Source organism: Terrapene carolina, unplaced genomic scaffold (genome assembly GCF_002925995.2).
Source record: "Terrapene carolina triunguis isolate 2854851 unplaced genomic scaffold, T_m_triunguis-2.0 Scaffold210, whole genome shotgun sequence".
In the NCBI taxonomy this organism is placed as follows: domain Eukaryota; kingdom Metazoa; phylum Chordata; order Testudines; family Emydidae; genus Terrapene; species Terrapene triunguis.
Window position 1 is genome coordinate 38539558 of NW_020664561.1, and position 24293 is coordinate 38563850.

The following is a 24293-nucleotide window of genomic DNA, read 5'->3' on the forward strand; positions in this document are numbered from 1 at the left end:
TTTATCTAGATAATTGTCCAGAAGATCCTTCTTCAAGTTCAGATCAGATTTTCTTTTTTCTTCATCTCACATTTACAGGGTTGCTTTTCTGCTGCTCCATGACAAAGCTGCGATAGAACATGTGGACAGTGTAAAAAGAAACATAACTTTTCCTCCCTAGTTTGTAGTGAGTATAGGGGGATCATGTTGCTAGTGTTTTAAAGATGTCCCATATTTGGTACATAAAGTCAGTATAGGGTGGATGTTGTTGTGTATTTCTGCAGTATTCACGTAATGGATCCTACATTGTGATACCAATATAGGATTTTGTACTCTGTATGATTTTTGTATCAAAAATATTGTATGATGCAGTTCCTTTATAAATAACCTTTCCTTATATTTTCTCCCTACAATCATCCTTCTATTTCCTTGAAATGTAGGTGGTCACCATAAGTTAACAACATTCTTTCTACTCTCCCTACATCTGCTATGTGTTATCTGGTACTCACCTCTGACCCTGATATTCAACACAAGAATAAGAAGAACTGCATCCTATTCAGCTGGCTGCTTGCGCTTTAACTCCAAATGATCAGTGGCTGTTGAATTAGCATGTGCCAGGAGCAGAAATTGCTGAGGCAGCATCAGGGCAATTCAAACAGAGCTCTTCCATCTTCTTTTACATTTGGGATAATTAAGCAGGCCTCCAGGAATAAGCATGTCAGCAGAGTATATTTTTAGGGGGGAAATTTTATATAGACCAGGGTTAGGCTTTCCTGAAATAAAACAAGTCTAATATTGATTTATAACAGGAAGAAATTTGACAACAAAATATTTGTTTTTCTTACTTACTGAGTCAGTACATTGTACATCTACATAGAGAATCTGTATCATTCCCTGCAGAGACATTACTCTCTAAAATATTGGAGGCCCAGGCTCTGGATTAGTAGCATTTTACTCCAGGACTAATCTTATACTTTGATGGGGCTATTCATAGCGTAAGGTGCTATTCACTGTAAGAGTATCAGAATCTGAACCTAAATGTGAAGGTTCCTTTCGACCTTATTCCATCAAAACCCTTCTGATATTCTCCCAACCCACAAGGAGGAATTAGAATGGCTTATTTGGACCTTGTTGTGGAGGAAACAGGACTGCTGCCTTGCCTGCCAAGAGTGGAATGATTAAAACTTTGGGAACTGCCCAAAATAGAAACAGAGTCAGTTTGTTTCTCAGACTTTTTGTCCTTTCTTCTTCCTTTGATTGGTGAGGTGTGAGGGAGTAGCCTCTTACAGTCCAATAATCCTCAAACCCACAATCCCACAATTTAAATTATGGCTCTAGTCATACAGTGCTATTTACTGAACAATGCGGTTGACCTATGTGATAATCTCCAACGTCCTGTAGTGTTCTACAAGACCCTCAAACTCTGTTCTGCTATATTTGATTCCCTCTGCAGCTGCTTTTGAAGTATTAAAATGTAGATTTGAGAACTGGCAGTAAGGCAAGGAGTGTGTCTTACTGACTGTTTATGGCTGCCAAAACAAGTCTATCCCGTGGTGGTTGACAGTAAAGCATATGGTATTTATGCAGGTCCCAAGTGCAAGAGCTCATTGTACCAATGAGTCTGCCACAATTTTAAAGTGATGGACTCACATCAGGAAAAGCTGTTCTTCTGATGGTGATAGATCAGTGCATCTAGGTACAAGGACATCATCTGGGCTACAAATGTGGGACTACTCAGTGACTCAGATTTTTTTTCTTAAACGACTGTGCTTCACTTGCCAAGTATATATCTTTATGCATATCTGTATTTATATTTCACACCATTGACCAGGGGAAAATAGGTGCTGAAGATGCTAATTATATAATTACAAGAGTATAGTAAAACCAAATGAAGGATGATGAGGAAAAACTCAGTAGAACTCATGTTAGGAAATAAAAATCCATGTATTACTTTTAGACTGCAAGCTCCCCATTCTATGTACAGTGCCAGCTAGTCAAAGGTGAATTCAGATGACACTGTGAAGGGGTTCTGTTTTCCTGTTCCCAATGTGCGCATGTACATCTAATATATGTATGTTTACAGTAGGCAGTTTTTTATTTTACCAGCAGATTAAGATACAATTCTTAAACAGGTGAGCTTCTCACCCAAAATCCATTTTTGTTGAGAAAGGACATACTGAAACAACAAGGTTAGCAAAGAATTTTAGAGGTGTTATAAAGGACTGAGTTTGCACCGTGTTAAAAGTCATGAAAAAATCTATCTTTTGGCTCCCTACTGACTCTGCCTATTTTAATAAGTGGTTTGGTTAATTTGAAAGGTAGTTCCCTGAGTAGGAGACTTGGGTTTCGGACATCGCATCAAAATTGTATGTGCTTAGGGAACACTCCTGAAGTGTGTGTGGGCTTGGGGGTTGGCTCTTTTTTCTTCTTCGGAGATTGGAAATTATTTGTGGTGGAATTCTTCTAGTTATGAGTTATTTTTTTACAATTGTTAAATAAATACTATGGACTGATTCAGCCCCAAGTAGCCTGCATTCACTTTTTCTTTCTTATCTGAAAGAGTGTTGCAAGTACCCAAATACAATAATTGTGCCATTTGTTTGTCATGCCCTTTTTTGACTATGGGTTACTCAGTGGATGTCGAAAATTATCCTTAACTACATTTTATAAAGCCCAGAACTGTAATCCTAAAATAATTATCTTGATAAGTGCTTCTCAGTTGCCACCAGGCAATAACTGCATCCCTGTCCTCTTAAAAGGAGTTTAAAATGAAGACACAAATTTCATATTCTTATTTAATTTTGTTGAGATTATATTAAGAAAATAATATTTTAAATAATTGCATTCGGGCCCCTGTGAGATATCAGCATAATTTTACGTAAGATACCTTTATTTAATATGCATTTATTGATTAATAAAGAAACACATTCTGTTTGTAAACCAAATGATTGGTCCAGTGGCACAAAACAATAATGCAATGAAGCCTCTAATTCATTAAATTGGAATATAGGGATTGAATTACTAATTTATATTGGTTTTAATATCATGTTATAAATTATACTATTCTAAAATGTAGGAGGAAAATATTCCCCATGACGGTGGTTACCTACAGTTCCAACTAGTAAGGTTATATATGACTCCAGGGAGATGAAGTAGGGGGCGGCACTGGAGATTTTGCAGACTGACATGGTTCCCCAGGAATTTAGTGTAGTGTATGTTGCAATAGCCACAACTTTAAAAATCAACCAATTTTTTTAAAACACTGAAAGTTTTGTACAGAAGTCATGGTTAGAAACAGGTAGATATTGGAATACTGGCCTGTGAGATAACTGAACAACAAGGTCAAGTATTAGAAAAAATTAACAGGGAGAGAGAGAGAGAGAGAGAGAGAGACTTCATAACTCTTAAGTGGTTTCAGTTCATTTCTGTCCATCTTAGTGTTTTATTCAGGAAAAACATGCCTTAAACCCCTCATCTTCAGTATTTCACAGCCTGTTGTTCACGTCTCCCCTTTTGTGGTCTTTTTAACTAAAGAGTCCCCTGCTTAAATGCCTCAGAAGCTGCTTGGAGAAACCAACAGAAAGTCCACTTGAACGCACACTAGATTATCTCCAAAGGTTCCATATTGCTCTTGGGTCTCCGCTCCCTAGTGCGAGACAGGCTGGAACTTCCTAGATCTCAGACTTCAGCCCTGTGAGACACAGGCAAACCCACCTCCTTCTGAGAACTGCCAGGGTCTCCAGTGTGCCGCTCTTTCAAAAACCTTCTGTTTGTTTGTTACTGATGTACAAAGAGAAGCTTCCTGAGTAACAGGAATATTTAATGGAATCCTTTCTCAGATCCACCGGCAGTTAGTCATTTCCGTGATTTAAGGGGGAATGTGAGGTGGTCTTCCCCTTTGTTAGATCACTCATCACTCCTATGCCTTCTTTTGGGGCTCCACTTCAGAAATCAGTCATGAATGTTCTATTATTGAACAGCGATTACATGCAATAAGGCAAAATTTGCAAGGTTTTAAGGGTGGCCACTAATATTCAAAGAGATGAACATCTCCAATATAAATACTACAAATGGACTGAAGTTAACAAGAATCTATGAAATGGCATGAGAATGTTGATGAAACAAGAAAATCACCAGTAAAATGGCACCATAGGAAGGATACCACTATGATGAGACTATTTTAAACCGCAGGAAGGCTCTCTTTCTCTCTAGCATACACATTCATTTCTTTCTCTTGATTTCTGGTTGTATTTTGGGTCATCTCTCATCTGATTCACAAAAGGAAAGAGCAAGATTGTATGTAAACTATCCAGGTTTAAATTTGACATTGTTTCAGTCCTTCATGGGGAGAGGAAATTCAAACTTCTTTTCGTAGTTAGATGAATGGGCTCAGCCTTGCCAGGATCGTAGCACTGCCTGAGGGTTGCTGAGCTCTCACATCTCCCGGTGAAGTCAGTGGGAACTGAGGGTGTTCATCACCCCTGAGGAGCTGTTCATCACCTGCAAGGACTGGAAGCTAAGACTGATTATTTTTTAAAATGGGAAGTAGACTTACATGGAGCATGAACCCCTAGTTGTGACACTGGTATGGCAACTATTGTGCCAACAGAGAGACATACACCCCACAGATCCAGGGTTCACTGACCACAGGAACATTTTTTGAGTATAACATTCACAGAGGACATGACTCCCCGTCTAGCTCATGGCCAGAAGGAAATGTCTCTGTTGGTCCAGAACTACAGTGATGCACTCAGGTAGGTCACGGAATGGTCAGAATCTAAAAAAGACATACACAACAGACTTTTGCTACAGCACCACTTTTTGCTCACCATGTAGAACTTTTAATAGTAATACTCCTGACCAGATGACGTACAATGCATTGCCTTTTTGTGCCCAGTTTTTCAGTTTTAGTGAGAGAGGCAGTGGCCTTGAACAGTATTTTCTAACATGTTTAACCTGCTCCATTGCTGATCAAACTGTAAGCAGGTTTTACACTTGAGTGGGCTGACATGTCTGGGCTTTGTTCTATGTGTACATCTTGGGTTCATGATGGGGGTTTCTAAAGCCATTGTTTGTGAAGGATAATCATTTTTCCCTCCAAAGTCCTATCGAGTACTACAAAAATACGTGATGCTTTTTTGAGGGCTTTATCTCACCAAAGCTGCATAATATATATTTTCTCCTGAGAATGATGGTTAAACACCATAAACCTTGATTATTTCTAAAGGCTCAGAGAGGCTCCACGATCTTGAGCCCCAGTTTAAGCTGATTGTCCATAGTGAGTTTCAGGCTTATCTTTTTGTGCCTTATTGACTTGAGGAGTATTTAAGAGTGTTTGCATAAAATAAAAACTATAAATGCAAGAAAGGTGCAAATTATCAAATGTGAACCAGATTCTGGAGTAACAAAGCATTCACTTTTCATAATTGATTTGGCCCTGTTGTTCTTTAATTCTGCCAGGGAGATGCTAATATGTTTTATATTTATTTTCCTGGTCAATATAATTTTAATCAGTTTTCTTACTAAATGACTGTTTTTCTCTTAGAGTTCTGATAATCAAGATAGAGCAAGATGCAAAGTATGTACAGCTGAGGTAAGTCACTCAACTGTTCTTTCCATGTTTTCAAAAAGTACTGGATTAATGGAGGAAATTAACAATTTATAACCCTCGTGTGAAAGGGATTGTAGTCTAAGTATTTGCCTATGTGTGTACTGAACTGCATGTCTAAATATACGGTATATGTGTACTATACTCAATGGTTCTTGAATATTTCCAGTCCATGCATCCATATTAAAAATGTAATTAACGTTGTGACCACTCTCCCTCCATCCTCTCTCTGCCAAAGGACAAGCCTGCAGGTCTTTAACTGTTATCCCAACACACACGATATACTGTGATCTGATCTCTTTCCTTTGCTACAGTTCTTGATGAGACCCCCTACCTTTTGTGGATGTGCATGCTGCTGCTATCCACTCCAGTCTGCCTCCTTCTATCATAGACAAACAGCAGTGGTAGAATTCCACAAAGTAATACAGGTGCATTTGTATCACTGGAATAAACTCTCATTGAATGTTCATGTCCGGCCCAATTCTCTGAGGTGCTTCCATTGAAATCAATTGGATCAAGCATATCTTTGGGATGTGACACTGTTACTAGCCTCTTGCAATTATACTAATTAACCCTTTCATGTGTGTCACATAAACCATAGCTACCATTATCTTTTGCCCTCCCGCACATCATTCCTACCCCCAGCCAATTCCTCACTCTCCCAGGTGTTGCTCTAAAGTGGCTTTGCTTCTTTTCAGTTCAGCCACATGCAGCCCTGTGTATTTGGCGCCCAGATGTCTGAGAGTCCTCTATCCCCGATTCCACTCAGGATCAAACAAGGCACTATTATGTATGGCATAAGGAATATTGCACTGCATCCAGGATAGGGATGCATCAGAATGTATGTATCCAAGTTGAAAACGATGAAGCCACTTTGAATGCGTAAATGGTATAGTGAGTTGTGGCAAGAGTAGAGGTAAATTGCCCATCATTTTAATCCTTCTAGAGTTGTTTCCATTTTAGCAATAGCATGATAAATCCATTATCTTTTTAAGCTTCACAGTAGCTGGACACTTGGGAATAAATGTGCTCCAGCTAGCACAAGAAGGTGAAAACTGTATCTTCCTGCACCAGTGATGGTTATTGTGCCAAGGGGGCATTTATTCCAGGGGAAGAGCAGAAGGTATTTCACCTCCGCCTTCCCCAGTGATTTACACCAGGGTGTGCGGCAGGAGTTCCTCAGGCGCTGAATCCTCCAGGTACCTTGATCTCTCCCTCACAACATACGGGTTCAGTTTTGGGGCATGTTATGATCCCAACCCCAGTGGACTAGCGTTGCAGTCCTTCAGCCTACCTGCCTGCCATCTACTCTGCTTCTGCAGTATCAGATATTATGATGAGGACCACATAAGTACCTAGATCAGGGTTCGGCAACCTTTCAGAAGTGGTGTGCCGAGTCTTCATTTATTCACTCTAATTTAAGGTTTTGCATGCCAGTAATACATTTTAACGTTTTTAGGTCTCTTTCTATAAGTCTATAATATATAACTAAACTATTGTTGTATTTAAAGTAAACAAGGTTTTTAAAATGTTTAAGAAGCTTCATTTAAAATTAAATTAAAATGCAGAGGCCCCTGGACCAGTGGCCAGGACCCGGGCAGTGTGAGTGCCACTGAAAATCAACTCATGTGCCGCCTTTGGCACGTGTGCCATAGGTTGCCTATCCCTGACCTAGATAGAATGGAGTTTTTGCCCCCCTGGAGCCCTTTGTTATGGACCAGTCAGCTATAATTGATGAATTTGGACCTGGATCTCCATTAATACAGACTCAGTCATTTCTCAAATCCCCCCCTCATTCCCTCATCATTCTGCATAGCAGGTTATAGACTTCAATCAGGGCTCCATAAACCAACAGTTTTTAGTTGAGCCCTTGTATAATGGAACTTGGAATCAGAAACCAGGTGCTGCATCTACAAACCTCAAAGGAAAGGAGCTTATTGCTATTGTTCTCCATCCCTCCCTCTTTTTTGTAAACAGTAGTCCTGAGTGAATCCAGCCAAAGGGAAGGAAGAAAGAAATCTTACATGAAGGGTCAGGGTGACTGCACTTAGGAACTGGTTCAGAGCAATAAAAAATGTTGATAGCTCAAAACAAAAAATAGGAGCAAGGAAAGTACAATACAAAAGTGAGGTAAGCCTGTGACTCCCCAGTAAAGTTCCAGGAGCCCTGTAGGGGGCAGGTTCCAAGCAACCCACAGTTAAAAAGCAGGTGGCTGAGATGTACACATGAAGGAGTTCTGATTATGCTAAATATAGGGGGAAAACAAAGCTCAAGTGGTTTCTGAAGTCATAGCACCCTTGAAATGGATGTACAGACTTGAAGTTTTCTTGTGTTGTATTCTATAAGCTTGAATAATATCACATTTTAACAGATTTTTTCAAAAAATCATATACAGAATACCCCTCTGCAGTGCACTTCTATTTTTATCAAATCAGCTTTTTGTAGATGATTTTTGCTATTGCAATTTTAGCTCCAGATACTTATGAACAGCTCAGTGTTTTGACGTCTGATGTCTCAGCCACTGAGCATCCAATTCATTCACATTATGCCAACCTACTGTATAAAATGCTGTAAAATATCCAATAGCATTTTCTCTCACATTTTAAAAATATAAGTAATGGCCTCAGTATCACAGCTATGAAATGCAGCTTTCTGGTGCATAGTATTTATTAAATCCCCCTGTTACTTCACACTAACTGGCAGTAGGTGTTTTGCTATTCAGAAGCCATCAAAGGCTCCTTTCTTGGTTACATCGAGTGAAACAATCATTGTGACAGTTACAGGTAATGGTATTTGGAGGGCATGGCTCCAAGGGTTCATTCTTTTTTAGAATGTTTACCTCACCTGACATATCTATCTTGGATGCCATTGTGTTTATTCATCTGTATATTATTTAAATAAAATTGGGCTAAGAAATAAGATCATAAGAATGGCTATACTGGATCAGACCAATGGTCTATCTAGCCCAATATCCTGTTTTCTGACAGTGGCCAGTGCTTTAGAGGGAATGAACAGAACAGGGCAATTACTGAGTGATCCATTCCCTGTCATCCAGTCCCAGCTTCTGGCAGTCAGAGTTTTAGGGACAAGCAGAGCATGGGTTGCATCGCTGACCATCTTGGCTAATAGTCATTGATGGACCTATACTCCATGAGCTTATCCATTTTTTTTTAACCCAGTTATACTTTGGCCTTCACAGCATCCCCTGGCAATGAGTTCCATAGGTTGACTATGTGTTGTGTGAAGAACTTCCTTATGTTTGTTTTAAATTTTCTGCCTATTAATGTCATTGGCTGACCTTTGGTTCTTGTGTTATGTGAAGAGATCAATAACACTTCCTTATTCACTTTCTCCACACCATTCATGATTGTATAGTGCTCTATCATCCCCCTAATCTGAACAATCCTAGTCTTCTTAAGCTCTCCTTGTATGGAAGCTGTTCCATACCCCTAATCATTTTCGTTGACCTTCTCTGTGTTTTTACCAATTCTAATATATCTTTTTTTTTGAGATGGGGTGATGTGATGGGGCAACCATCCCACTCTGGCAGAGAAAGAGTTAATGGTGCTAGGGAGGTTGCACAGGAAGCAGCCAATAGGAGAGAGGCTGCGAGGAATAGCCAATCAGATCCCAGCAGGTCCATAAAAAAGAGAACTGCAGGGCAGACTAGGTCACTTTCTGATGGGAGCCCAGCAAGTAAGGACTGCATCCCTGGAGGGCTGAGAGAACTGTAAGCACTTTGGACAGAGCAGTGGCTGGTTCCTGGTACTGAGCAGCTGGGGCCCTGAGATAAGGGCAAAGAAGGTGCTGTGGCCATGGGGAATTAGCCCAGAGAAACAGAGCAGCATTGACTGAAGTTACAGAGGAGCAGCAGGAGACTGCTATGTACAGGGTCCTGGGTTGGGGCCTGGAGTAGTAGGCAGGCTTGGGTCCCACCCACTTGTCACTGTGGAAATGGCTAGACTGTTGGACAGAGATATGTTCCTCCCTCCACGGAAGGGGAAAACACAGACGATGACCTAGCCAGAGGGCTGAGTCGAGAAGAGGATGCTGCGGTCCTGGGAGCTGAGAGAGGAGCCATACGCAGGAACAGAGACAGAGTGCCGGTCTGAAGACTGCAGATGTGGGCATTGGCCTCAAACTAATCCCCAACATGAGCGGGAGGAGGCACCGGTCTGTTGATGAGGGCTGCACCCCATGACTGATGACCAGAACGGCATGCAGTATTCGTTGTGGGTGTACCATGGATTTATATAGTGGCATTATGATGTTTTCTGTCTTATTATCTATCCCTTTCCTAATGGTTCCTAACATTCTGTTAGCTTTTTTGACTGCCACTGCAATTTGAGCAGATGTTTTCAGAGAACTGCCCACTATGATACCACTCAAGAAAAAGCTTGAAAACTTGGAAACAGCTAATTTAGATCCCATCATTTTCTATGGATAGTTGGGACTGTTTTCCAATGTTCATTACTTTGCATTTATTAGCATTGAATTTCATCTGCCATTTTGTTGCCCAGTCACCCAGTTTGGGAGATCTCTTTGTAACTTTTTGCAATCAGCATTGGATTTAACTAGCTTGAATAATTTTGTATTGTCTATAAACTTTGGAACCTCAGTGTTTATGCCTTTCTCCAGATCATTTATGAATATGTTGAACAGCAGTGGTCCAGTATGGAGCCTTGGAGGAGTCGGTTATTTACCTCTCTCCACTGTGAAAACTAACCGTTTATTCCTACCCTTTGTTTCCTTTTTTTTTTAACCAATTATTGATGCATGAGAGGACCTTTCCTCTTACCCCCATAACTCCTTACTTTTCTTATGAGCCTTTGGTATGGGAACTTGTCAAAGGCTTTCTGAAAGTCCAAGTACACTATATTCACTGGATCACCTGTCCACATGTTTGTTGACCCCTCAAAGAATTCTAATAGATTAGTGATGCATGATTTATCTTTTAAAAAGCCATGTTGACTCTTCCCCCAACATATTGTGTTCATTTATGTGTCTGATAATTCTGCTCTTTGCTATAGTTACAACCAATTTGCCTGATACTGAGGTTAGGCTTACCAGCATGTGGTTGCCAGGATCACCTGTAGAGCCTTTTAAAAAAAATCGGTGTAAGATTAGCTATCCTCCAGTCATCTGGTACAGAGGCTGATTTATGTGGCAGATTACATACCACAGTTAGTAGTTCTACAATTTCATATTTGAGTTCCTTTAACACTCTTGGGGCTGGTCCACACTGGGGCGGGGGATCGATATAGGAAACGCAACTTCAGCTACGAGAATAGCGTAGCTGAAGTCGACGTTTCCTATATCGAACTAAAAGTACCTACTTCGGGTCCACGCGGCGCAGGCAGGCTCCCCCGTCGACAGCGCTTCCTCCTCTCGGCGAGCAGGAGTTCCGCAGTCGACGGGGGAGCGCTTCTGGGATCGATCTATCGCGTCCAGATGAGACGCGATAAATCGATCCCAGAAGATCGATCTCTACCCGCCGAATTAGGTGGGTAGTGTGGACCAGCCCTTGGTTGCATACCATCTGATCCCGGTGACTTATTACTGTTTAATTTGTCAATTTGTTCTAAAACCTCCTCTATTGGCATCTCAATCTGGGACAGTACTCCAGATTTGTCACCTAAAAAGAATGGCTCAGGTGTAGGAATCTCCCTCACCATCCTCTGCAGTGAAGGCTGAGGCAAAGAATTTGTTTAGCTTCTCTGCAACGCTCTTGTCTTCCTTGAGTACTCCGTTAGCACCTTGATTGTCCAATAGCCCCACTGGGATACATCATTCTTTCCATATAAAAAATAGTGGAGAGTGTGAATGTGAGTGAGAAATGGAAAATTCTGGGTTAAAGAAGGCTTGATGTTATCAGATGATTAAATTAAACTGCACAGCAGATAAAAACACAACATAAAATGGTATATTCATGTATACATATTGTAGATGGATCTGGCGGCACCACCTATTAAGGTTGCCTGACATTTCCCATTATAAGATCATTTACAGTTGCTTATTTTGACAAAGTTTAACCATTTGGGCTGAAATTTTTCATGATGGGTAACTGCCTCAAGGAGAATTAGTCTAGAATTTTTTCAGCCAAATGGTGTAGCAGTTTCTTGGAATGAGGCTAGGAAAAAATATGGTGATTGCCCATGTTAATTCTGGTGACTTTCTCTTTGAGAAGCTAGATTGCCCCCATGCTTTAGAGAAGAACTTGAAATTTGGTAGAGAGTGGTCTTTGTGACCGGGAGACTGGAACTGGAGGCTGACCATGGGAGAGAAGACAGAAACTGGGACTGTGAGTTGAGGGGGAAACTGAGACTGGCTGGGCAGCTGGGAAAGTAGATGAGAATGGTACTGGTTGAGCTGGGCAAGGAGACTGAGAGTAGGGAAGGAAACAGATTGAGTGGGGGACTGGGGAGCCAGTTGGTGGGAAGAGCAGACAGATCAGACGAGGAGCCAAGGGGACTTGCTGACAAGGATAATGGGATTAGACTGGGAGAAGGGGAGATGATCTGGAGAGGCAGTGTGTTACTGGTTAAGGAGACTGGTACTGGGACAAAGAGCCAAGGATGGGTAAGAGGCAGGACTGAGACAGGGGCAGGTTGGAGGAGACAGAACGTTTTGGGCCAAACTTAGTGGGGAATGGATAAAATGACAGGTGACCACTAGAGAACACTCCGTCTCAGAGGATGGAATAGAACCCAAGATTACTGAGTCTCGCCATTCTTCTACTGTCAGAAGTATCTGTGCAACCCACTAGCAAAGTGTGTCTCATCCTTTTCTAGTGCCACATAGAAGATGACAACCTACTACTGCTATCGGTTACTCCATTAGCTTAACTGGCAGAAGTCTGTGCAGTGGACCTAAACGTTCCAAGCTTGCTGATAATGTACTATGTGGCCATCATTATGATGGCACACGATGGAATTTTTGTTTTTTCAGTTTGTATTTTTTAAAACTTAGGAAATTACACTCCAAAACAACATTAAAATGACATTATTAAGATTGCAATGTTAAGCATTCAAAAGTTAGGAAATGCCAGATTTTAAGTTGCTTGTGTGGCCCCCTTGTGTGTATGCATTAGGATACAGTCTGTAATTACACAATCTCATTCTATTTTTCCCACAGGACCCTTGCTTCAATCAGTCCACCAAATGGATGAAGCTCACATAGTGAGCAGCTATTCAGTATTCTGTTTTCTCCTCGTTGTTCAGTGTGTGGTCCCAAGCCTTATTTACTGTACACTAGTCAAACCCTGCTGTGTAAGGACAGAACTACTAATTTCTTTATAGGTGTTTCTCTGGTGCAAATCACTGTAGTATGAGTGCTTCATAAATATTCATAAATTTATTTTCATATACCCCTGTGAGGTGAGATGAGATCTTATCCCCATTTTACAGATGAGGAGCTGAGACACCGAGATTAAGCTCAAAAGTGCCCATTGGAGATGCCTGGGACCTGATTTTTTCACAGGACTCAGAATGATTACTCCTCCCATTTGCTCAGCACTTCTGCAGGTCAGAACCCAGCATCTCAAGTCAGGTACCCAGAAAATGAGGAACACACAAGTAGTGACCACCTGTGAAAAGTATAAGTGACTTTCCAAGCATCACAGGAACTCTGTTGCAGAGGTGGGGTAGAATCCAGTTCTCTATTCAGAGTACTATTCAGCTGCTTTAACCTTTCTTCTTTCAATCCCCTGCCACTAACTACAACAGCTTCCAATTTCTGCAACAAACAGAGCGGTGGTCCTAGAGACATCAATCTTCTTCACTACCCAAACCTGATATACCTCCCATGCCATGGTCCATCCTGTGCACTGAAAGAGGCAGGAGTGCTGTGGAATAAATAGTACGATTGTGTAATTAAAAACGGTATCATAATGCATATATACAAGGGATACAAATTAAGGTCGCACATCTAACCTTAATCCTGGCATTTCCTAACCTTTAAGTGGTTGACTTTGAAACGTTAATGTTATTTTAATGTAGGTTTTTTGTCTGTAATACAGTAGTACAGGGAGTTTTATAGACCAGATTGTGACCTGCCCTAGCATGGGTGAATGTGGGGAGCTGAAGTGAAAAAGGAACGTTCTCCACACAATGGCCAGAAACTGCAGAAGCCTCATCATGTGCATATCACTACAGAGATGACAGGAAGTAGACAGGGCCTTCTGTCTCATCCTTCTGCACCAGCCTGCAAATCAGACAGTGTTTTGGAGTAGCAGACTATCTAATCCAAATGGGGGTGGTGCAGCATGCACAATTGCATAAAATGCTGCGAGTGTGTGTATGTGTAGACAGCCAGACTCCACCCAATGACAATAACTACTGCTTCCCACGGTGACCAATTCTCTCATTGTTTCCTTGTGCTTTCCTGTCTGTCTGGCCATCTATTGTCTCGTCTTATATTTGGATTGTAAACTCTTTGGGGCAGGGGGTCTTGTTCTGTGCTTGTATAGCACAATTGGACCCTGGTTCATGACTATGGCTCCCAGGTGTTATGGTAATACAAAGAACAAATCATAATAGTAATGTGAAGAAAAAATAAAAATTGTCACTAAAAACTGAATTTCAATATCTGTAGGAAACAGGCCTTTCTTAAATATTGAATTGAACTATTAGTTACATAGATTATGGTTTTCTGTAAGCCTCAGAGTTGGTAATAACTATGACAGTTTGCTCTGTGTATTACCCATCTAGAATGCAACAGAGGAATGCAATTTGTTCACTAACTTTGTTTCTTTTAAGTGAATTTAATGTTTTTGTATTTTGCAATTTACTAAAGTGCTAGTAGTTTATTAAAACAGAACATTAAGTTGACCTATATACCTATGTCACAGAGCTGTTGTGAAGATTAATAATTAGATAATGTTTGTAAAGCACTTTTTATAAGTGAAAAGTGCTATAAAGTGCTAAGTATTATTATTACAGCATGATAGAGATCACAAAACACAAGTGAATTAGCTCTAGGTTTAAGCCTTATAAGGCAAAGCATACCAGGGGCAAAATAACATTGCAGTTATTTTTCTAACATCCAGCACTTCATTAACTACCACACAGGGTTATATAACTCTGTGAGAATCTAACTTTGTAAAGTTTAGAATCATAGCAGGAAAAGTTCTCACGGGTTTTGCAGACAAGACTTGTATGTACGGCCTTTAAGGTCACTCAGAGTTCCTCCAGCTATGAGGAGCTAACCCCTCCAGTTGCATGTGAGGACGCTGCTGTCTGCTGTGGCTCTCCCAAAGTGAACTCCTCTAACAGGGCTGCTGCTGTCCAGGCCAGGTTGCGAGCACTACTAAATGCACTGTGCCAGATCCTCAGCTGCTGGAAATCAGCGTAGCTCCACTGAACTTAATACAGTTATGCTGACTTCCACCTGCTAAGTATCTGTGCCCCATTGCAATTTAAAGCTCTTGAAGAGCTTTCTTACACAAAGTCCTTCCCACCAAAAGAGTCTCTATTAAATCCTCAAATTCTTACTGTGGGTGGAAAAATAAGAACCATTCCACTGAATCTGTCGCTCTTCCCTTGGACTGAACTCAGATCTTTTTCAGAGCTTGAGAAAATTCAGTTAACTCCTCCCTCCCTTCTTGTTCCTCCTCCTTCACTATCTGTAGCTGGCAGCCTACTACCACAGTCCTGGGGTTTCCTGATAGTAAGGACCCAGAGGACAGGCTGTTCTCTTCAGTCCAGTTCTGCTGATCACATGCACACTATTGTCTTCTGCACCATCCCACGAAAAGTCCAGAGGCACAAAATCCAAAAGTAGCCTCAGTGGCCTAGTCTGGTTACTCGCTGTTTTAGGGAGGAGGGCAATGGAGTTATCACTCCCAAGAAGAACATTGTTGAGGGTGCAGTGGGGGTGTGCATGTGTCACAGCCACCTAATCAAGAAACGTGATAGAATAGTGAGAAGTCAGAGCACCATTCCCGAGGTTATTACTGGTGGGGCTGAATTTCTTCCCACAGAAGTTTGGGTGGAGTCTAGACCTGCTAAGCCTCCCTGGAAGTGTGCTTCTGCTGCTGCAGGATAGGAAGGGGAATGCCCTCCCCTCCATAACAGGGACAGACTATGTTCAGAGGTCCTCAAAAGATTTTCTGTTCTCAAAAGTTTAAGATAAGCATCTGAACCAAACATCTGGAAGAGGTTTAGCCATCACTAGTTCTACACTGCTGTGTCTCTTCCCTCTGGATTTCTGCACTTTCAGGCTGCTTGACTTTTCCACTCTTCCAGGAGGTCTGTCTCAGCTGGAGGTTCCTTATATGGAAGCTTCCTCTCTGCAGAGCAGTAACAACTCTTTTACCATTGTCTGGGCTGGCTTTGAGACATGCCCTTCTCTCTCTTTCCTCCGCCACCAAAATAAAAATAAAAAGCAGCAGTCACTGCTGCATTAAAGAAACAACTTACACACACATCATTTAAACAAAAGAAAACATTTACCATAATATTGTGTGCCTCACTGCAGTGTATGCTCCCAATATGGGAAATAACATGGTAATTTTAGAACAACATAGTATTTTTGTTTCCTTTTTGAAGGTGGTGTGTGTGTGTGTGTGTGTGTGTGTGTGAGAGAGAGAGAGAGAGAGAGAGAGAGAGATTTGCCCAGTAGGTGTGAAGGTGTCAGATCTCATGAGTCATGATTTGTAGTGAGCATTGGAGAGGGACCAATGATCATAGTACACACTGGTACCAATGATATGAGGAGATGAATGTGAAAAGTTCTAGAACCTAAATTTAGATGAATAAATTAACTGCTTTTCATGGTAGCTTTCTGTTAAATGTTTCCATTTTTCATATGCTGGGCCAGAGAACTTCAGGGTCTCCAGGTATAGATAAGAAGGTGAAAAAAGCCTATAGAGAAGAAATAAGCTCCACCTAACCAAACTGGAACCAGATGAGACAGAAAACTGACACACATTTTGGGGGATTACTTAGAACCAGGGGGAAAGCTTACAGGTGCTGGGGATCCCTCAGGTTGTATGAAGACATCTGCTAGGGATGTCAGTAATACAAAGGTAACTCTGTATCCAGTAGTAAATGATAGGACAGAAATTATAGTCGAATGGGAGGAGGACAGGTCCCGGAGGCATATTTCAGGAAAGTAACCGTGTCAGAGAAAGGAATTAAACGTAGGCATGCAGCCAAAAATAAAATATATAAATTTCTGTCTGCCAATGAGAGGACCTTAAAAAGCAAAAATAGGTGAACTAGAATGCCTGGCAATGGAAGATGAGCACCTTGATATAATATGCATAACTGAAACATAGTGGAATGAATGGAATATTGTAATACACGGTTATAACCTAGGACAGAGCGGATGAATCAATGGAGTACTATAATACCAGCCTATAAATTATGCAGAATAGGTCTTAGGGATAAGGGAGTAGTGCTGCATCTAAAGATTTCATAGAATCTAATGGGAGAACGTTTCTGAGTGGAGAGAGACATTCCGTAGTTTGGCTACAACTTATGTTGTCATTCCTTTAGTATTGTGGTCTTAAATACATGTCAAGCTTGCACAGAGCTTTGGATGAGTGCCCCTTGGTCTGGAGTTATTTTTAAACCAAAATAAATAACAGCATCCCAAGACATAAGTGTACAAAAATATAGTGATAGATTATACTACCTGTCTCCTGGTCGAAAAAATGATATTGAGGGCCTGATTCTCATTTACACTAAGGTCCCCTTCCACTGCTTTGGCATTACACATAACTATTGCCAGAGTATAAAAGGGCATTGGTGTAAATGAGAATCAGGCCCTGAATGTGCTGTTGTGAGGGAGATCAAAGGGATACCTCAGTCTAACAAAGCTGTAATGGGTTTCAGCTACCCTCATGTAAATTGGTTATATGTCACATCAGGGCAAAGTTTAGAGAAGCAATTTCTTGACACTCAAATGATTGTTTCTTGGACCAGCTAATTCTAGAACACACAAGAGGAAAGTATTCTCATTTTAGTCCTAAATTACACACAGGCGTTGGTTCAAGAGTAAATACAGTCAGCAATAGTGGCCACAATATAATTAAGTTCCATGTCTTCAGGGGAGAGATTGTACAAAAACTGTGCCACTTAAGAATTCCCTAACACTGGAGGAATCTACCACCAGCTGGTTTAAGCCAGTTATAGGTCTGATTGTGCCATTTGAGTGGTGTTAAGCAGATTTAACAGGCTGGAAAATCTGCCCCACTGTCTTCAGTTTCAGTAGCATTATAATTTAAAAAAAAAGATATTGTAGAAATAAAAGTAGTCCAAAGAAGGGCAACAAAAATGAGTAATGGAAAGACTTCCATATGAGGAGAGATTGGAAAGATTCAGACTGCTTAGATCAAAGTGGAGAAAGGTATATGCAGAATGATGATGAATTGCATAGAGAAGATAATTTAGAAAGGGACATTTAATGAAACTGACAGGCAACAAATTTAAAACGCATAAAATGCAATACTTTGTTTATGCAACACATAGAACTCATGGCCACAAGACATCATGGAAGCCAAGAGCACAGGATTCAAAAAAAGGTAAGACATTTGAATGGATAATGAGAGACTCCATAAATAGACTGGATAAGATAAAAAAGAAAATAAATTAGGGATATTAGCCCTCGTGGCTCTGGGCATGAGCCAGGCACTAAAGCCTAGGTCCTCAAAAGTATTTAGTCTCTTAACTTCCATTGAAATTAATGGACATTAATGCTTATGTACTTTTGAGGGTCTGGGACTAACTGATGTGGTTTGCAAAAAATGTCACTTATAAATTGGTTATTCCATAATCTTCCACTGTGAAGTTTTTGCACCTTCCTCTGGAGCAGCTGATACTGCCCTGGTCTGACCCAGTATGGCAATTCCTGTGTTCTGTTGTGTGTCTGGCTGCCATGGGGGAAAGAGGAGATATGGCAAGAGTGCACTGCTCTCCAGTGCTCCTGAGGTGGTAAAATGGACCCTAAGATGGCATAAGTTAAAGTAGCCTTGTGACTGTTCTAACTTGCATGAGGGGCTGGTTCAGCTCCCAGCCACACCCAGGGTTGGGGAGGCCGAAAGGTCTGTTACAGTCACTTTTGCTTCCCTTCATCTGTGCCAAATGTGTGCTCAGGGCAGCTGATGATTCAGTCCTAGATTCCTGCCATCCTATCACATTTTCTGTCTCCATCTTCTCCTTAGAAGCTTTTAAACTGGAAAGCGCATGGCACAATACCCATCCTCCAAATCAAAGCAAGAAGCTTGCCATTTAAAATGTGAAGAATTTTTTTTTAGCATTGCTTAACCCTCTGACTGCTGTAGACATCTCTAAATATTGCCCTACTGTATGTGTTTGGCTAGCAAATTGGAGAAACAGCAGCAGCTACACTGGGGTTCTCAAGCAGGCTCGGGACCCCTCAAGGGGTCACGAGGCTATTAATGGGGGTCGCGAGCTGTCAGCCTCCCCCCCAAACCCCTCTTTGCCTCCAGCATTTATAATGGTGTTAAATATATAAAAACGTGTTTTAATTTATAAGGGGGGGGTCGCACTCAGAGGCTTGCTATGTGAAAGGGGTAACCAGTAAAAAAGTTTGAGAACCACTGAGCTACACTGTATTCATTATCCATATGACAGAGAAGAAGAAGCTGCTTCTACAAAGCCTTCTTTTCATACTTTGTATCGCTAAAAGTAGCCAGTTAATTAGATTCCATGGTTACGGCTATTGTAATATGTGCTTATTTGAAGTGCACAGATAATAATCAATTGTACACTCTTGACTACACTATTAATAGTTTTAATACTCACATTTTGTTTACATTTTGCATTATAATGAACACTTAGCCATTGTGGTTTTTAACATGGAATTCAGTGAATACTATCTCCATGTAATGCCCTTGCCATTTCATTCTGCGGTATTAAGTGTTGTTTTTCTAGCAAGGTCTTGAAATGTGGGGCATTATGTATGAGTTATGCTAATTTGTTAGGGCAATGAATACATTAATTTCATTAGTAAATGGCCTCAAAGCAATAATTACCAGTGTAGGTGTGTCAGAAACGATCATGTTCAGTTTTGCCAGTTAATTATTAAGATTTTGTTCTGAGGGACCCAGCTTTGACATCCAGCTTCAATTTAGCCATAAATAAAACTCTGAAGTATGTAGGGATGAAGGAATCAAGCCAAGAAGTCGTTTTGCTCTTACACATTACTACTTTTGTCCAATTCTGACTGCCAATAAGATGCCAAAATAATAATGAAAATAGCAATTGCACTTTCTCATTCCTCTCATCTCGTCTTGCGTTACAGTTTGCTGAATTATTCAAGGTAGTATTGCTTGCTAGTGCGGTATTATATTTAAAATGGCTAAGTTTATTGTTAAAGCTGATTTTTTTTTTATGGAGTTTACTTCTAATGCCTTAATTGGGTTTCTAAGTTATATATTTGCACTTCTTGAATCTGGTAGGGCTAACACCACAAAAAAGACTAATGGTGGCATCTGTGCACCTGGATTAGTTTCTGTAAGTGTGACATTATTTTTAATTAAAGCAGACCTATTGGGGCCATCTAGTAAATCTCTGTTCACTAATAATATGCTTTTAGGCATCTTATAACTGAATTATTTCCCAGGAAATTTTGGGAAGCCTCTTGTATTGTGGTGTTATGCATTTCTTGATTTATTAAAATGACAGAAATAATGGTTCTTCAACTTTTTATTTTGTGGACCACTTGATAAGAGAACCCCTCTCATTTCCTATTAGTCGTCGTCACAACATCCAGTCGTCTACTCCTTGCGCGACAAACTATTTCACTCTGCAGACCACTGTAGAATAATGCTGCAAAGATAGAGCTGACCAGCTGATGGGTCGTGCTCACCATCAGTGTAATAAGTGAGCACAGTAAAAGTTTTGTTTTCCGGCATGTTGGGAGAATGGGGGGTGCCGATTAACTAAGAGTTTGGGTGCGGGAGGGGACTCAGGGCTGGGGTCATGGGAAGGGGTGCGGAGCACGAGCTCTGGGAGGGAGTTTGGGTGCGGGAGGGGGCTCAGGGCAAGGAGTTGGGCCACGGGATGGCTTTCAGGGTGCCGGATCCGGGCGGCGCTCACCTCGGGCAGCTCCCTGCAAGCAGTGACATGTCCCTGCTGCTCCTAGCTGGAGGTGTGGCTAGGCGGTTCTGTGTGCTGTCTCCACCCGCATGCATCGCCCCTGCAGCTCCCATTGGCTGCAGTTTCCGGCCAATGGGAGCTGCAGAGCCAGTGATCAGGGCGGGGTTGGGGCAGCACATGGAGCCCCCAGGGCTGTTCCTCCACCTAGGAGCAGCAGAGACACGCCGCTGCTTGCGGGGAAACATACGGAGTCAGGTAGGGAGCCTGCCAGCCCTGCGCCAAGCAGACTATAAACCAGACTTTCGATGAAGATCAGAAATGCCAGTTTATATAGCTCTCCAGTTGATAAAATGCCAGATAACACAGCTTTTAGTGTACTCTGCAAAGCTAACCCTGACCCTGTTTCATAATTTCAAGCAGGATCAATGTGCCCTGCATCTTGATATTGCATCCAGCTTCTTGTATTTACAGATAAATGATTGGTTTTCTAATTATTGATTCACATTTTTGCACAATAGCTTCCATTGGGGTAGCTGGTTTGGAGTGACTGTTTATTCTGGGGCAGATGTAACATTCAAATGCAGCTGATCACACGATGAGGTCTGGCACAGGCATCTGGGCAGCCAGATCATATTTCTTGTTCTCTCTGGCCCCGATCCTGCGAAGAGCAGAGGACCTCCTGCACTGGTGCTGAGCAACTTCATCTCATTAATTTCGTTGAGAGTTGAGGACTCAGCACCTGGCAGCACTGGACTTCTCTCTGGGAAGGTAGAGGTAAACAAATAACCTTTAGCCCTGCGTTACCCTTTAGAACTGCAGTCTTTCTCCCCCTTTTTTTGGTATGATCTCTTTAATATTAAAAAAATAAAATTAAACCAAACTAATAGCGCAAGTCAGAAGGTCAGCCATATGGTAGTGTTATAGTATGTGCAGGCTCAAGCATGCAAGTTTGCTGTTGCAAGGTTTCTGGGCTCCTTGTGAAAACAGCATTTATTCTGGACATTTTTTTTCTGCTACAATTTTTGGGTCTTAGATGCTAAGGTAATAAGATTCCTTAAATATCTCAAATTGTGCCTCGTTCCCCAGTCACCCACCCAGAGGAAAAAATAGGCTCTTTTTGTATTTATCCAGCAATGAAAATGGAATGTATTGACAGGCAGTGTTTAGGCAAAACTAGAGTGGCAGAGATCTAGCAGAATAATTTATAATACGTGACAGGAAATTGGGAATATACAGTAAAAAGTAGACAAAAACTTCCTCTTACATTTTAAAGCCCAAAGGATAAGTCCAGGGGGAAATGAGAGGGTTTTGTAAAGTATCAGAATATTTTTTTCATGATCAATTCCAAACATTGAAGTTTTTCAGTGAATCTGTTTACCAGCTAGTTAGTTGGTTTACCTGCATATTCTTATTCTTGTCATTCCAAGATGAAATTTACACTTTCTAAGCTTTAACTTAATATTTATGGCAACTTTAATAAAAGTTTAGTAATGTCAAGGAGCTGGTTGCAAAGATGTACTTTGCACTAAGCCCCACTAGAAACTCATTTACTTACAGAATCCAATGTTAAGTAAAATAAACAGCTTTGGTTTCTACTGACATTTTATAGCCACCTTAAGGGAAAGGTGGGGAGGGGAGTTGTGTTGCCATGTGGGTTTAATTCATGAACTTCCCTGCAAAGTACTCAAAGGCAATACGGTAGTTGAGCCAACTTTCTCTGTTAAGTCACAAAAAGAGAGATTTTACCAAATACAGGGGATCAACTGCAGCTGCAAAGAGGAAATTTAGAATTATCATCATACCAGTATCAGAAGGTCCTTTATATTTATAGCTTCATAAAAGTTCACAGCTAGCGTATTCGCTGCCAACTAATAAAAGAACTAATGAAAATTTTTGCAGATTTTTTGTGTGTAGACAGTGGTTACCTAATCCCTAAATCCTAATGAATTCTTATATTCAAAACATTTTAGAAAGGATGGGGAAAGGACTTCCTTTTTGAGCCCTTTAACAAGACAGGTCTCATTTAACCTCATTCTGGGCCAGATTGTGATACTGTTTTATTTGGACAAAAGTACCTTACCTGCAAGTATTCTCATTGACATCAAGGGGACTACTTGTGACATAAGATACTCTTTAGCATGAATAAAGATATCACAGTCTAGTTCTGAGTGACAATAAACTGCTGTATTGTTTGGCCAAACATTAAAATGTGCTTTATAATTCACAATGACTGCTTTATTGCCTAAGCATTCCAAAAACTGTAATTAAACAATAAGACACTTTATGATTATTGTCATTAGGTAATAATGAAAGCCTTGTATTTTAGTGCACCTCAAAGAATATTACTCAATTACCCACAGACTTCATGTATTGTTATGACTGTAACAGAGAATATTTTAATTGATATTTTCCTAAAAATTATTTTATCAGTATTTTCTAAATCTGTCCAGACTCTGTGAAAAATAGTTCCCAGGGAAAGGGAAAAAGCAAGTAATAAAAAAGATGAACTTTCCCTCCATATGAATTTGTTGTTTTTCTACTATTTTTGTTGATTATTTTTTCTTGGTGCACTCCTGTTTTCAGTATCACTGTAAAGCCCTTGGTACTACTTTGTTACTTGCTCTCTCCTCCCTTCAACTTCACCTAGCTGAAGTTACCAAGTGGGCTTCTCCCAAGAGTTGGATGTCTTTAATTTTCATGTTTTACCATCTTATGCATTTTTTAAAATTTAAACTGGAAGGTGTTTCAGGCTAGTGAGAAATGAAAGTTACTTTTAGCTCCAGTCTGTCTTTATCAATATCAAAAGCCAGGGCCTGGTGGTACCAGAACAGATTGTGCTTCAAAAGAGAAGCTTCTAATCCAATCACCACTTAGAACAGTATTTTACTCCATGGGTGGAAAGGAGGACTGTGTTCTCTTTTACTCTTTGGATGTAGAGGAGGACATATATATCTTTTTTTTTAATTAACATTTTATATTGGAGGCATGGCTTAGCACTAATCTAGTTTTATAATTAAACATACCTTTTTAAAAAATACGAAGGCCTGAAGAGAGCAGCTACTGCATGGGGGAAGGGACCACCAGCCAGAAAGAATAAAAGAAAAACAAACCACTACAGGCTTAAGACTGCAATGCCATTTTGTCATGAGTTAAACCGGGGGGGCAGGGAGGTACAGTGAAAAGAGCGTTAGTATTTTCCCATTTGGTCTTACAATAAGCATGTGGATCTCAGGGTGGTGTCTAGGTTGTTCTCTCTCAAAATTACTGTGAAAACTTGTGAGAATTTTTTTCCTCCTAGAATGATAGTGCTGTGAAAACTGACCCCTTTCATACAGCTCTTTGTGAAATATACATACCCAGCAGTGCCCAGCCAATCAGGCTGTCCTCAGCCCAAGCTGTTTTATCATTTTCCATACAGTGTGCCTCGAGCTGTGAAACTATTTGTTGAATTGCTCCATGTTACTGTTTGACTGAGAGTGAGACAAATGTTCCATATTATCTTTAATTTCCATAAAATTGTTTTAATCTTTGCCTTATAATAAATGTATAAAAGTGCCCTGAGGGTCCCTTTGTTTTGTATTGTAGGTGTCTCTATTAGAGTTCAAGCAGGATGGAAACGCTCAGGATTGCTTTTTTGCTTC

The 24293-nt window shown here is 40.8% G+C and overlaps 1 protein-coding gene across 1 annotated transcript in view; it reads left to right on the top strand.

Moving 5' to 3' along the window:
• LOC115271262 overlaps positions 1-24293 on the top strand; it is a 181797-nt gene that overhangs the window by 31089 nt on the left and 126415 nt on the right. The window contains exon 3 of the mRNA XM_029912370.1: positions 5525-5572. Coding sequence (XP_029768230.1) covers positions 5525-5572 — 48 coding nt within the window. The remainder of the gene's footprint in view (positions 1-5524; positions 5573-24293) is intronic.